A 14,833-nucleotide genomic window follows, 5' to 3' on the forward strand; every position below is an offset into this window, starting at 1 on the left:
AATTTTCTATGGTGGTTGCAAGATTGGTCAAATCTACCGAAACCCATACCGAGATTAATTACTGAAAATATAAATAAAATATAAAGTTTTTTCTTAAAAAACGTTTGATATGAATCTGGGCATTATAAAGATTTTGCATGTGAAATTTTAAAATTTTCTGATGCAAAAAAGTATTTTTAATCTTAAAATAAATATTACTTTGCATGATATATAGGCATCATGAGAAAATAAAAAACAGACATGAGAAAAACATTGCTTTATAAATCTTAAGACTTAATAAAAAAAAATTGATATTTTGCGTATGAAAGCATTGTAATGTTTACTGATAATCTACCAAAGTTCGTTAACATTCGCTTACTAATTTATAAGTTATAGCAGGAAAACTAACAAGCACAAAATGGTTACCGAGCCCATGATGAAAAATTTCATTGTATTGCTACTTGTGATTTTGTATGTTCTAATTAAGTAATTTAGTGTAAGTAAATATTCTTCTGTAGTAGTTTTAATTGTAACAGACAAGTTAAGATTTGTGTGTGTATTTCTAGAATATTTGAGGCTCCAATTTCTTTTGAATAAAATACATTAACTTGTAGATTCTCTCTTGATGTTACAACCATTAAATTTGTTTCATAGAATGTTATGTACTCTGGTAGATTTAAAGATACATGATGAGGAAACTGTTAATTGAAACTATAAAAGTAATATATACATATTTATATAGGTGTTTAGAATAAAATATTGTTTTATAATTCAGAAATATATAATCTCAACCTTCCAGGCTCCTCATAACCCAGGGGAACTTCCCCAGCAAGTGGGCAATAAGACAGAGTGTGCTCTGTTAAGCTTTGTTGTGGAATTGGGTAGAAGTTATCAGTCAGTAAGAGATGATATCACAGAAGAAAAGTTACACAAAGTGTACACTTTTAACTCCGTTCGGAAGTCTATGAGCACTGTTATTCCTATTGAAAATGGATTCCGAGTCTACACAAAAGGAGCTTCGGAAATGATTATGAAAAAGTACGTGTTCTAAAGTTTTAAGATAGTATGTTCAATTTCTTCACATTCTTGTTTAGGTAGGCTTGCCTTTTACTATAGGTATAAAGTGTATTTCCTTTAAATCTATTCTATAGATGAAGATAATGTTGTTTTCCAGTTATGCACTTTAATTATTTATTCTCTACATTATAACATTTTATATTAAAAACATTATGGTGTATTAACAATCAGTAATTAATTTGGTAAATATTTCTTTATGGAATGTGAACACAGAAATATGTAATTGCTAAGTATTCAGTTAATTTGTTTCTTAGTTCTGTGTTATTTTTCACTATTAAACATTGATACAGGATGCTGGTAATGATCCTGAATGTTCATTTGTATAAATCCTTACCATTTTTGTTTTGTTTTTAATTATCCATCCATTTTGAATAAAGAATATTCATGAAAGTTTCAATGTTGACATTTTTATTATTTCATTTTTTAAGTATTATTATTTTGTGAATGTTTAGGAACCTACCACATCCTACCAATAAGTAAATAGACACCTGCAAGCTTTATGGTGTCATATGTAAGTAATCCCAACTTATAGGCATAAGTATAGTTCTGTAAAGGCTATAGAATACAAAAAGCCTTGCCATTCCACGGATGAAAGCATCCCCGTTCATAACTGTAGTTTCATGAGGTCACCTAGTGCAGTGATGGAAAGGTGGTCAAAATTAGCAAGAATTTCCAGGTCACAGTGAATAAGGTGAAAATGCAGCTTCAGTCACAATGGAAAACATTTTGCATGAACAATGAACTCTTTATGCTATGAAGAGAAGTGTGAAATATCATTATCATCAAATGGCTACTGCTTTTTCAAGTGTGATCCATAGATGGAAGTCGCTCTTTATTCCAGGCAGTATTGTACAATGGTAGCAGTAAAATCACAGATGATATCGCATCTGAGAATCATGAAACGTCGAGCAGTAATGACCATCCCTCCACAAACCACCAGCTGTGGCCATTTAGCAGACCACTGCACCCCTACACCATAACATAAACACTAAAATATTTTTTCATGACTTGGTTCTTGGGAGGATAGTTGCACAATCCAGGATAATCCACTGTGCAAATCTAGACTTGCCATAAAAAGAATTAGAGTTACAAAGGGTAGAAGAGCAAGGCCATCTACCAGTGATGAGCTTACCAGACAAGGCAGCATTTTCATATAAGATGGGGCTCCTGCTTGTTCAGCTACTCATCAACTGATGGTGTGAAGATTAGGTATTACTGCTCTTCAAAGCCCTTGCAAGTTACCAAATATGAACCCTACTTAAGTATGCATCAACCATTTTTGATTTTTCCCCACAAAAGTATCCCAAACAACCAATTTTTTGTGGCAGTTTTGTACATATTAGTTAGAATATGTAACTGTGTTGCTAAATTAAATACTGCAAAGTGCAGATTCATCAAATACTAATGGTAACCTGTGTATGTACCCTTTGTTTCATGTATGTTTATTAGATAAAATGACATCCTGTCTGGAATGGATGTCTATTTACTTATTGGTAGGCTTGTATCAATATACATCATTAGGCACACAACCTCTAGTTTGTTAATTTTTTATTTTAGGTGTTCTTATATCTTGGGAACAGAAGGAATAATAGAAAGATTTTCCAAAGAGGCCCAAGATAAGCTTGTAAAAATGGTTATTGAGCCTATGGCTTGTGACGGGTTACGTACCATTTGTCTGGCATATAAAGATTATGTACGACACAACCCTGACATTAATCAGGTGCAGTATGATGTGGAACCTAACTGGGACGATGAAGATGACATCGTAAGCAACATGACATGTATATGTGTGGTGGGCATCGAAGATCCTGTTCGTTCAGAGGTAAAGAATTTGCTTTTGTGTTTCAGTGTAATTTCAACTAAACCATGGCATGGCTTGCACAAGCTAAAATGATTGAAATGTAAGATACTTTCTACTTTTAGTTTGTAATTTTTCAGTACATACTGTTAGGTAAATAAAACTACTAATCAGTTTACAGTACAGTTTGGTTTGGATGATTTACCCCATAGATTGTGGTATACTTACAATATTTCTACTTCTTTCCTTAACTTTAACATACTGAGCAAACTAAAATATTTATTGCAAAGTCTAGTAGCATATATTCATTGTGCAATTTACATTTTTATATGAAAAATATATCAATACTGGTTAATTATTTTCAGAAAAAATGTGTGGACAACAGACGTATGATGACAGCCATTTTAGAAAGTCATAATTAAATCAGATTTCCATGATATTAATACGTAACTTGGAATGTCAAGAAATAAGATATGACTTACTTAAGTCAAACTTATTATGTGTGAAAGAGAGTATTTAAAAAAAAATACAGTCTAGATGTGACTTTTCTCTATCTGGGTAGAGGAGCTTCTGTTTCTTGTACATGATGATAAAGTAGTGGTAATATGAATCATTCAGCTATGTTAAATCCTAAGTTATTATTATTATCTTGGTGATATGTGGAATTTTCTTTTTCAAACAATCAACTCTCATTTAGTTTCTTTCCTTATTTTCTATTGCACTCTGTGCTTCATGTTTCCTTATTTTTCTCCCCTCAAGGTAGATTCTTGTACATTGTGAGGGGACCTCCCAGGGAAGTTTTGTATCTTCAGTTTACCTCCTCTGGGATTTGAACTTCCACCCACATGTTTGTTATGCGTGGCATCCTGTGAAGGAGAGGATTGTTGGCTTAGGGGGTGTTATTAAAGGGCTAGTTTATATTTGTGGCATATTGACTCATCCTCCAACACTGGTACTTAGTTGACCCTGGCCCAACAGGACCAGCCAACTGATCCTGGGGGAGCCACTCCAAGGCCACCTGCCAACACGTTCTCAACAGGTGTTGTGGATATTGTGTCTGATACTGGTGTTTGGGTATAGTGCTAACGACACCCTGTAGTATCTGCAGTGTCCTTGTTTGGCATTGTAGTGCATCCCCTTGTAGGGGTCCATGGTGGGTGGGGTCAGTGGTCACTGAATTTTCTCCATTTTTATGGATCCTGCACCCAGTGACCCCAAAAAAAAAAAAAAACCAAGCTACAACGTTTAGAAGACTTTGATCAGCAGTCACCTTCCCATCCTATTCTTGAACCTCAATTTTTCATTCTTCACTCTGTCTGACAAACCTATAGGGCAAACTCTTCATTTTTCATTTAGAAGGGATTAGAGGGGCTTGCTGGCTCTATGAAGTCAGTTAAGAAGCTACGTTCTGGGTACATCTTGGTGGAAACATCTATACCGAAACACAGAGAACTCCTCCTGAAGTCGAAAGCCATTGAGAATATACCTCTTGAGGTTACTCCCCATGCTACTTTGAATTCCTCATGAGAAGTTATCATTTGAGAGGGATTCTACAACATCCCGGAGTTGTAGATCCCCGCTTGTTTCTCCAGCCAAGGAGTTTCTACTGTGTGACATATTTTCACTCGTAAGGATGGAAATATGCTGCCTACCAATGTTCTTGTATTGACGTTTGCATCGACCCTCTCAGGTGATTCCAGTGTCAGTGGTTTGGACATTTTAAGGCATCTTGTTGTGGTTCTTTGATGTGTGCTCCTTGTGATGCAAAGACCATGACTCCTACAAGTGTCAACTTGACCCTCACTGTGTGGTAGTTTACGTATTATAAACAACATCTGTTATCTCTAGGCCCAGAAGTTGTTGTACCCAGTTCTATCTCAGACATGTACTGCTGCACACCATTCCATTGCTACAGTGGATGTGCAGACAGATGTTTTAAGACCTCCATCAGAGTCTTTCTCACACCATGTAAAGAGTCTTTTGTCCTCTGTGAATGCAAGAGTTGACAAGCCTATGTCTCTGTCCCCACTATATTTTCCATTGACTTCTCAGGTCCATCTCCTTTGGCCCTGAGGTACAGAACCATTATTTGGTCATACACTCAGTCACTGGAGTCTCCTTCTGACAGAGATCTACCCAGTTGTCCTAGTGCAGGTTTCATAGAGATTGATAGACCTATTTCTACTAAAGAAAAATGTTGTGATCACAAACAAAAGGTTATTCACTCAGTTCTTCTACTTTTAACTAAAATGGCCACTTTGATACTGTGGGAATGTCAAGGCCTTCATTCTAATTTGGATGACATTAAGGCCTTGATTGATATATATCCTCCCATGTGTCTCTCCTTGCAAGAAACATTCACTTGACCCACTACTGTCACCTCTCAGCAGTTTTCCTTGTACAGTAATGACAGATTGTATGATGTTCGAGTTCATGGAGGTGTGGCGCTGCTGGTTGAACAGCACATCCCCATCTTGTCTGTGCCACTTGATGCATCCTAGAGACTGTAACCATCTGTATCTTCATGGGTCATACCATCACTCTGTGTTCTGTGTATCTGTCTCCAGGAGAGACTTATGATCAATCAGATCTTGATGCTCTTATAGAACATTTGCCATCTTCATTTTTCCTGTTTGGAGACTTTAATGGACACAATCCCGTCTGGGGTGGTGCCTGGTATTAATGGGTGGGGTCCTTTTATGTAGAGTATGCTCTCTTCATTACTGGTTCTTTTACCTATCTTTTTCCTCATTTTTCTTGGAGGGTTGACAGTGACCCATGGGGCAGTGGTCATTTTACAATCATTTTGAAGGAGACTGGCTAAGATGGATGCCACCAGACCTGTATGCTATGGTGGAAGTTGGAGCAGACTGACTGACTCTACTTCACCTCTTTCTTGAAACTTGTTCCTGCTGTCGTTAGTCTTCCATCCATTAATGACTGCATGGAGACAGTAACAAATTGTATAATTCAAGCAGTTGTTTGTTCTGTCCTGAAAAACTTTGACACATTTCTTACGATAACCTCATCCATGGTGATCTCCTGCCTTTCAGCAGGCACGGAGGGCTCAGAAACAGGCCTGGGATATATTTCACAGGTATCCCACTTTCTCCAACCACATTGCTTTCCAGCAGGCCTGTGCCTGACTGGTCAGGCATCAAAGCCAGAAGAAATCCTGGATTATGTTCACTACCAACATCTCTTCTACCACAAATTCCAAAGTTGTCTGGAACAAGATTTGGAAGGTCAATGAGAAGTATGCTTCCTATCCCCTTTCTATCTTGCTCTCCAATGGCCAGGAAGCTGCTGATGTAAAAGGAGTATCGTCAATACTCTTGGGGAGTGCTTTTCCCACCTTTCCAGCACTTCTGTCTCTTCTTCCATCTTCTTGGCCATTAAGTCTCGGGCTCTATGATAACAATTCCCCATTTACACTGGTGTAACTTATGTTTGCTCTTCATTGATCTGGTAGTACATCAGTTTGACCAGATGATGTTCACTATGAGATGCTATGCCGTCTCTCTCTTGCTCTTCTTCTGATTGTTTTTAAACAGATTTGGCAGGAGGATGTTTTTCCTGATGCTTGGTGCATGGCTATTGTTCTCCCTCTTTTCAAAGCCTGGAAGGATCCCAAGATTCCTTCTAATTATCATGTAATTCCTTTGACTAGCTGTCTTCGTAAGGTTCTGGAGAGGATGGTTAATGCATGTCTTGTTTGGTTCCTTGAATCAAACAACCTTATCTCACTCACCCAATGTGGTTTTTGTTGACAGTGTTTCACCATGGATTACCTAATTCGTCTCAGCCTTGATCAGGGAAGTCTTCCTCAAGAGAAAGCATCTTGTTTCTATCTTCTTTGATCTTGAGAAGGCTTATTACACTACATGGAGGTTTGGCATTTTGCAGGACCTTCACTCCTATGGGTTGCGAGGCCATTTGCCCATTTTGATTCATATAATTTTACTGGTTCCTGAGGTAAAGTTCTTGGGGCTTCTATTTGACTGCAAGCTAACTTTTATTCCTCACATTAGATAGCTTTGTGCCAAGTGTACACTGGCACTGAACATCCTCCGTGTCTTTTTTTTTCCACTTCTATGGGTCTGTGGTTCTACCCTGAAGTTGATGGGCTCTGTACATCATCTGATGCTTTTGGCTCTGCGTAGGGGTTTTCACACTTTGCCAGTCCAGAGTCTGTACACTGAGCCCCATTAACCTCCTCTTCACCTCAGATGTTCACAAATTTCCTTGCTTTATGCTACCAAGCTTCAATCCTTATCACAGTATCCTACCTGGGGTTGTGTCTTCCTTCCTCAGTGGGCTGTGCTCTTTAGGAATATATGGTCTGCCATTCCTCCTTTTGGCCTTCGTATCCAGGCACAGCTGGCTGTATTGGGTCTATCATTGTATGATGTTGCTGAGTCTGATGATCAGCCCATCCCACCATAGCTCATTACCATCCCAACCTGTGTCCTTTCCTTGAATCATCTGAGGAAGGTGGATTCTCTCAATTGGAAGTACTGTCTTCTTTTTGCCAAACATCTTTCAAACCATTCTTCTGTTTCAGTTTTTACAGAGGATTTGAAATCAGGTGACTCTGTAGGTTCTGCCATGGTTTGTTGTGACTCGGTGGTTGCTCACAGGATCATCTCTACAGTTTCTGTGTTCATTGCTGAATTGCATGCTATTTCTCTTGCCCTGGACCATATAGAAGCTAAGCAATACACTAACTGTACTATTTACATAGACTCTCTTAGCTCTATACTGGTCTTGTAATCACCTAGTATAAGTTCTCACCCTTTTCTCTTGGACATTAAGAAATGACTGACTCAGTTTTCTCTGTTATCTGTTACTATCCAGTTTTCTGGATACCTGGTCATGTTGGTATCTAGGGGACAAGCTATGTCCATCTACTTTGGTGCTGTCTCAGCGATGCCTGTCCCCTGTATGGACAATGGTCCTGTGAGCAAGGCCCGGCTTTGTGCCAGTTGGCAGTTGGTTTGGGTTGAACAACTTCATAACAAGCTTTTCCAGATGAAACTTACTGTTGTTGTTTGGCCATCTAGTTTCCATAAGGATCAAAGGGAGAAAGTTGTCTTGGCTAGGCTATGCATTGGTCACTGTTTTTTAACCCATCATCTTCTTTTATATGGGACTGATCTGCCAATGTGTGATCTTTGTGACACTCAGGTCACAATTGCCCATGTTTTGCTTTCATGCATTCGTTACGTATTTTAGACGTATTTTCTTGGGGTTTACCCCTGACATTGGGCAGTGTCATTGGCAATGGTGACACTGTCTAACTTGATTGAATTTTTAGCTTTTTTAGACATTGTTTAGTTTTAACTTGTTTTCTTTTTTACATTTTCTTTAATTTTACTTATGGAAATTTTTATCAGTTGTTTGGTGCAGATAGCCTAGTTGACTTGTGCCAAAAAATTCCAAACAACTAACTAACCAATCCTTATTTTCTATCACACCGTATGTGTTGTGTTTCTTTATTTTCTATTCCACCCTATGTGTCATGTTTCTTTATTTTCTATTCCACCCTTTGTATCATGTTTCCTTATTTTCAATCACACCCTATTCTTCATGTTTCCTTACTTTCTATCACACCCTATTCTTCATGTTTCCTTATTTTCTATCACACCCTATTCTTCATGTTTCCTTACTTTCTACCACACCCTATTCTTCATGTTTCCTTACTTTCTATCACACCCTATGCTTCATGTTTCATTATTTTATATCACACCCTTTTCGTCATGTTTCCTTATTTTCTATCACACCCCATTCTTCATGTTTTTATTTTCTATCACACCATATTCTTCATGTTTCCTTATTTTCTATCACACCCTTTTCTTCATGTTTCATTATTTTATATCACACCCTTTTCTTCATGTTTCCTTATTTTCTACCACACCCCATTCTTCATGTTTCCTTATTTTCTATCACACCCTTTTCTTCATGTTTCATTATTTTATATCACACCCTTTTCTTCATGTTTCCTTATTTTCTACCACACCCTATTCTTCATGTTTCCTTATTTTCTACCACACCCTATTCTTCATGTTTCCTTATTTTCTATCACACCCTTTTCTTCATGTTTCATTATTTTATATCACACCCTTTTCTTCATGTTTCATTATTTTATATCACACCCTTTTCTTCATGTTTCCTTATTATATATCACACCCTTTTCTTCATGTTTCCTTATTTTCTACCACACCCTATTCTTCATTTCCTTATTTTCTATCTCTCACCGTATGTGTCATGTTTCCTTATTTTCTACCACACCCTTTTTGTCATGTTTCCTTATTTTCTACCACACACCCTATTATTCTTGTTTCCTTTCTTATATCTCACTCTGGATATCCAGTACTTGGCTTATTAACGAGAAAAGCATCAATTCAACCAATGGAAGTACATGAAGTAACAATACTCAGAATTTCCCTTGCAGCCTAGGTTTGATTCACTTATAAAATTAAGTACTTAAAAATGTTCTGGAGCTTTTCACTGCAATAAATTCATCACATCTTGGAAGTAAAACTGTACAATTATAACAGAACTCAATGACATTTATGTTAATGATATATTTTACTAGAAATTAGTAAGAATATTTAATGGTTATGAATTTTTGTGCTGTAACAGCTAAATCATTAGTTGACTAACTTAATTTCAAGGTTTGGTTTGTTGAGTTAATTACATCAAAATAATAACGCCAATAAATCGATACAGCAGCCAGTCAAAAAAATATTTGATTAGGGTTAGATGTTTAGCATGCTGTAAATATTAATAAATGAAATTAATGATATTTGCTTTTACAGGTTCCTGATGCTATCAAAAAGTGTCAGAAGGCAGGAATAACTGTAAGAATGGTAACTGGAGACAATGTGAACACAGCTCGTTCAATAGCCATGAAATGTGGCATAATTAAGCCCGGAGATGAGTTTCTGGTGCTCGAAGGCAAGGACTTCAACCGTAGGGTACGAGACAGTACTGGTGAGGTGAGTGTAGGAAGTTAACTAACACTTCAACCGTAGGGTACGAGACAGTACTGGTGAGGCGAGTGTAGGAAGTTAACTAACACTTCAACCGTAGGGTACGAGACAGTACTGGTGAGGCGAGTGTAGGAAGTTAACTAACACTTCAACCGTAGGGTACGAGACAGTACTGGTGAGGCGAGTGTAGGAAGTTAACTAACACTTCAACCGTAGGGTACGAGACAGTACTGGTGAGGTGAGTGTAGGAAGTTAACTAACACTTCAACCGTAGGGTACGAGACAGTACTGGTGAGGTGAGTGTAGGAAGTTAACTAACACTTCAACCGTAGGGTACGAGACAGTACTGGTGAGGTGAGTGTAGGAAGTTAACTAACACTTCAACCGTAGGGTACGAGACAGTACTGGTGAGGTGAGTGTAGGAAGTTAACTAACATGAAAGTTTGCTTTGGTAGTAAATATAAGATGCATGACATTTATCCTTATCATCATAAAAATTACAACCGAGATGACTGTAATCATTGTTACATAACATTGAGTTAGTAGCTAAAACATTCTGATTATTCTTATATAAGGAATGAAAGTTATAAAAATGAGGGAATGTATATTCACATAAAAATGAGAAAAATTATTCTGAACAATTTGAAATAAGTACCAAATTTTGAGAATGCATTGTACATATAAATTATTTAATTTAGCCTTGTGTACACAGAGTGGATCTATTCGACCAATCCCAAATTAAAGAATTAATGGGAACTATAATTCTGTATTTACTATTTGTAACTTCACGAAATTTACGTTTTTTGTAATCGTTACGAATATATTGCACAAACAAATCTGAACTTTTTTATAAAGTATTTTTACTAAAGATTTGTCTGTGAATTTACTGACGCAGGCTATGACTAGTCTGAGTGCCGGGTAATTTAAGATATTTTTTGTTTGTTTGTTTACTAGAATGACTGCATATTATAACAGACAATTACAGTTATTTATATTAACAGGTTTAAGCCTTTTAACTTTTAAAAAGTGCTATTGTTTAATCTTAATGTTTTATTGCTCTTTGAATCATGTCTAACTATTGCAACAAGTAATAACTCGGTTAGCAGGAATTTGGAGAGTTTAGGGTAACAAAGTTTTAAGTTGCATCATGTGACATCTATGTCCTTGTGGGTTGCTTGAGGAGTGTCACAAAAAAATTGTTTAATTTCTTTTCCTTGAAGTTTTCTTGTATAACATAATACGTTTTTAATTTTTACATTGATATTTACTTTGTTAAAAGTTATATATCAATAGAAAAAATATATACTATAAAAATACAAGATATTTACCATTAATTCTTGTTTTATAGGCCTATTTTGGCTCAAACAAATTCTCTTAACATACTTTGCTAGTACTGTTTTTTTCCAATTATATTACGTGTCCAAACAATAAAATAGAATGCCCCAAAACTACTGTAATGTATTTTTTTTTTTTATCAACCTATAAATAGGTCAAAAATTTCATTACTTACCAAAGCACCAACTTCAGTCTGTACTCAATCAAATTTGCTTATGAGATGTTGCCTTTTACCAAAACAAATTAACATAAAGTCACCATAAACATACATTTAATGAAATTGTCTTTTTGTTGGTTATAAACATATATCACTGACAAAGTAAGCCTAAGTAAATAGTTAATTTCAAAAGCATGAAGATGTTGAAGGAGCTTATGGTGGGTGTAAAAACTTTATTCATGTCTTAGAAAATAAAAAAGGTGACAGGTTTTTATATTAGATACTTACCTTTCATTTATACAGTTGATGTTTGTAAATAATGAATATTCTGAAACCTCAAAACAGAGTAACATCATGTGATACAGAGAAGTGAAGATTGAGAAGTTAAATATTTTCTTTTTGGATTAAGAAATTAAAACATACATAATATTAAAAGTTGAATTATAAACTACATTTTGCTGCCAAGTTTATTGATATACATCAGTAATAAAATTGAATAACTAATTTTGAATACGACTGTGTAAAAGGTCTGAAATGTGCACTTTGACTCCCACTTTTGTACATAAGGTTAGTATAAAATTTGAACTAGATTGTTTTAAAAACTGACCAAATTTATTCTTACAGAATATGAAAGTATTGTCCACTCATTCTTTCCTTGCAGATCCAGCAACATCTGATTGATCAGATATGGCCTCAACTTAGAGTTTTGGCCAGATCTTCCCCTCAGGACAAGTTCACCCTAGTGAAGGGAATTATAGATAGTAAGTTGAGCACGAATCGAGAAGTAGTTGCAGTCACGGGAGACGGCACTAACGATGGTCCCGCTCTCAAAAAAGCTGATGTGGGCTTCGCTATGGTATGTGTTATTTAGGAGAAATGACTAGCTATTATCCACACACTTGTGATTATAGTATTTACTAACTGAATCCATTGAAATTTGGTAATTCTAAGATATTGATGAGTTATTCCTCTCGTATTGTTGAAATTCAATATTTTATGGTCACTCGATCACTTCGAGTGTCCTCCCCAATTATTAGGGTCAGTGACTACGGTTCTCTGTTGTTCTTTGTTCCTCACTACTCTCAACAACTTTTCTAATTCAAGCTTCTCATCTCTAATGTAGTGTCAAGTGTATGTCTGACTGCCTTTTGTTTTTCCTCCTTCGATTTTGCTCTTCAGAATGTCTGCCAACCTTCTCTCAGATCTGATTATGTGCTTCAGTTTTTGACATATGTCTAGTAGTTATTTTCTGGTAGCTATAGGAAAAACACAAATTAATATTACTACTATTTAAATACAGTTTTATTTTCAAATAACATACTCTCAACCCATGCACCATCATGTCTGACCATGATTATACACTGGACAAAACTGCATGACCACAGATATACCTGAATCATGGGATACTTCTAGGACACAATGGAGAAGAAATAAATTATCATTAGCATCAAAATTCATGTTAGTCTTAGCACGTTGGTATGCATATTTTGTGCCTAGATATGGTTTTATAAATCAGTATTTTTTTGTTCACCATTGATTGGCACGGAGCACGAAAGCAGCTTTAATAGATTACACAAATAATAGCTAAGTTCCCACGTAAATGGAATGTAAGGTCTTTGGCCATGGCTTCTTCTCATCTTCCTAAAACTAGGCCACGAAGGATCATTTTACCACAACCTAAAAGTGTTTAACATATTACTATTTAGAGATAGTAAAGCATAGTAGTTAAAAAAAACACAATAAATCTACACACTTCGGGTGAGTTTTTATTTCTTTCCCTTTCATTACTTATCTTTAATCAATTGATTATAAAAAAAAGATAATAAGTATAATAATTATAAAACAGAATATACACCATTAAACATTGTCTACAGCACAAAACATCAAGATACATAGTACAGCTTGGGCAAGGGTCCATGCCAGGTAATATCTTCAAGACAGAGGAGGAATATCACAAATAACAGTTAAGAAATATGAATCAGGAATTTGGAGATAACTTCAAGTTTTGGAAAAGAAACTGAATTAAAAAATACTGAACTATAGAATGTTTCACTGACAGTAACTAATAATATGGTACGTGTAAAGGGTTTCCAAAAATATGGTGTTATTTGTTATCCATGAATCTTTGTAGAAACTATTTAACACACCACCGATTAGCTAAATTCATCATGTTTGCCTAATAATTTATAATCTGATGCATCAGAGATCTGATTAATATATCAGGAAAATTTATTGTTTGTCTAGAGCAACAAACAAAATGCTAGGGACAGGAAAGAATAAAGACTGAAGGTATAGATGAGCATGCACAGCTTGACATAATTGGATTTATAGTTTTGGTTTTGTTTTGAAACTTTCAAATCATGATATGGTTTTGAGATCAAGATATTAGTTACTAACTGTGTGGTGTTAGTATGGTCAAATACATGCAATCCGTGCATGTTTTTCATTGTGTCCATGTCATCACTGAAATAAATTATTTGAGTGCTTTTACTAAAAGTTTTACTTGATGGCAATTTTTATTTAATGTAATAAGCAAAATTGTGCAAGAACAAAAGGAAAACTTGACATTTCAGGCAGTTGAGGGGCGTAATACTTTTATGTAATATTACTGCCAGTGAAGAACATGTTTGAGCATGGTAAGATTCACGTCTTTGCCTCTATGCCTCAACATTTCAGTCAGTTGAGGGGCGTAATACTTTTATGTAATATTACTGCCAGTGAAGAACATGTTTGAGCATGGTAAGATTCACATCTTTGCCTCTATGACTACGTGGACTATTGTACGTAGGAATAATGTGACTATAAATATTGTGTATGTTTTATAAGTAGATCTGATTGTGTGTATGAAGTGTTCTGTATATATAATTAGAACTTACAAGGTTGTTATATGTAAGTGTAAATACCCTGGTGATTTCAGTAACAAACAAAGCTTGTGTAAACCTGAAAATATTTTCACCAGTGTGATCTATTCATACATATATATGGCCGTGTTAATGCGTTCGGAACTTGATGTGTGCTGTTTCAAAGTACATGCAAAAGTAATATAATCTACTCTTGATTACTAGATGATTTCACTAACATGTAATTGTTTTGTATATGTATATTGGAATTATGAGTTTACTGCATTGTATGATTAGCAAGTGAAAGTTCTGCACATTGTTATGAAAGCACACACATCAGAGAATTTAATTCAAGTCACAGCATAAACAACACTACAGATTTTAACGTTTGTGATTATTAAACTTTGATCTTTAATACACAAATATGTTTGGTGTAAGGTGTGATTGGTATGCGCTGTCATTAACAAGCGATTATCTTCCTTTGCTTTGTATGTTATGATAAAGTATCATTTTGTTGTCTTGAAACTTTTACTTGTTCTACGGTAATTCCTGTACACAGAATCCAAAAATGATATCCATTTTTCTCCATCACATACAGATTTTACACAAAATGTCATAAAGCAATACATAAAAGAAAGATCACAGCACGTAG

The 14,833-nt window shown here is 35.6% G+C and overlaps 1 protein-coding gene across 1 annotated transcript in view; it reads left to right on the forward strand.

Annotated features, from left to right (window-relative positions):
* The window catches only part of LOC106473111 (plasma membrane calcium-transporting ATPase 1-like), a gene marked incomplete at its 5' end in the record, with an annotated part of 55,815 nt that overhangs the window by 21,078 nt on the left and 19,904 nt on the right, over positions 1 to 14,833 (forward strand). The window contains 4 exons of the mRNA XM_013933793.2: positions 779 to 1,017; positions 2,614 to 2,878; positions 9,676 to 9,855; positions 12,003 to 12,197. Of these exons, the coding sequence (XP_013789247.1) occupies positions 779 to 1,017; positions 2,614 to 2,878; positions 9,676 to 9,855; positions 12,003 to 12,197 (879 nt within the window). The remainder of the gene's footprint in view (positions 1 to 778; positions 1,018 to 2,613; positions 2,879 to 9,675; positions 9,856 to 12,002; positions 12,198 to 14,833) is intronic.

Source organism: Limulus polyphemus, unplaced genomic scaffold (genome assembly GCF_000517525.1).
Source record: "Limulus polyphemus unplaced genomic scaffold, Limulus_polyphemus-2.1.2 Scaffold5894, whole genome shotgun sequence".
In the NCBI taxonomy this organism is placed as follows: Eukaryota; Metazoa; Arthropoda; class Merostomata; order Xiphosura; family Limulidae; genus Limulus; species Limulus polyphemus.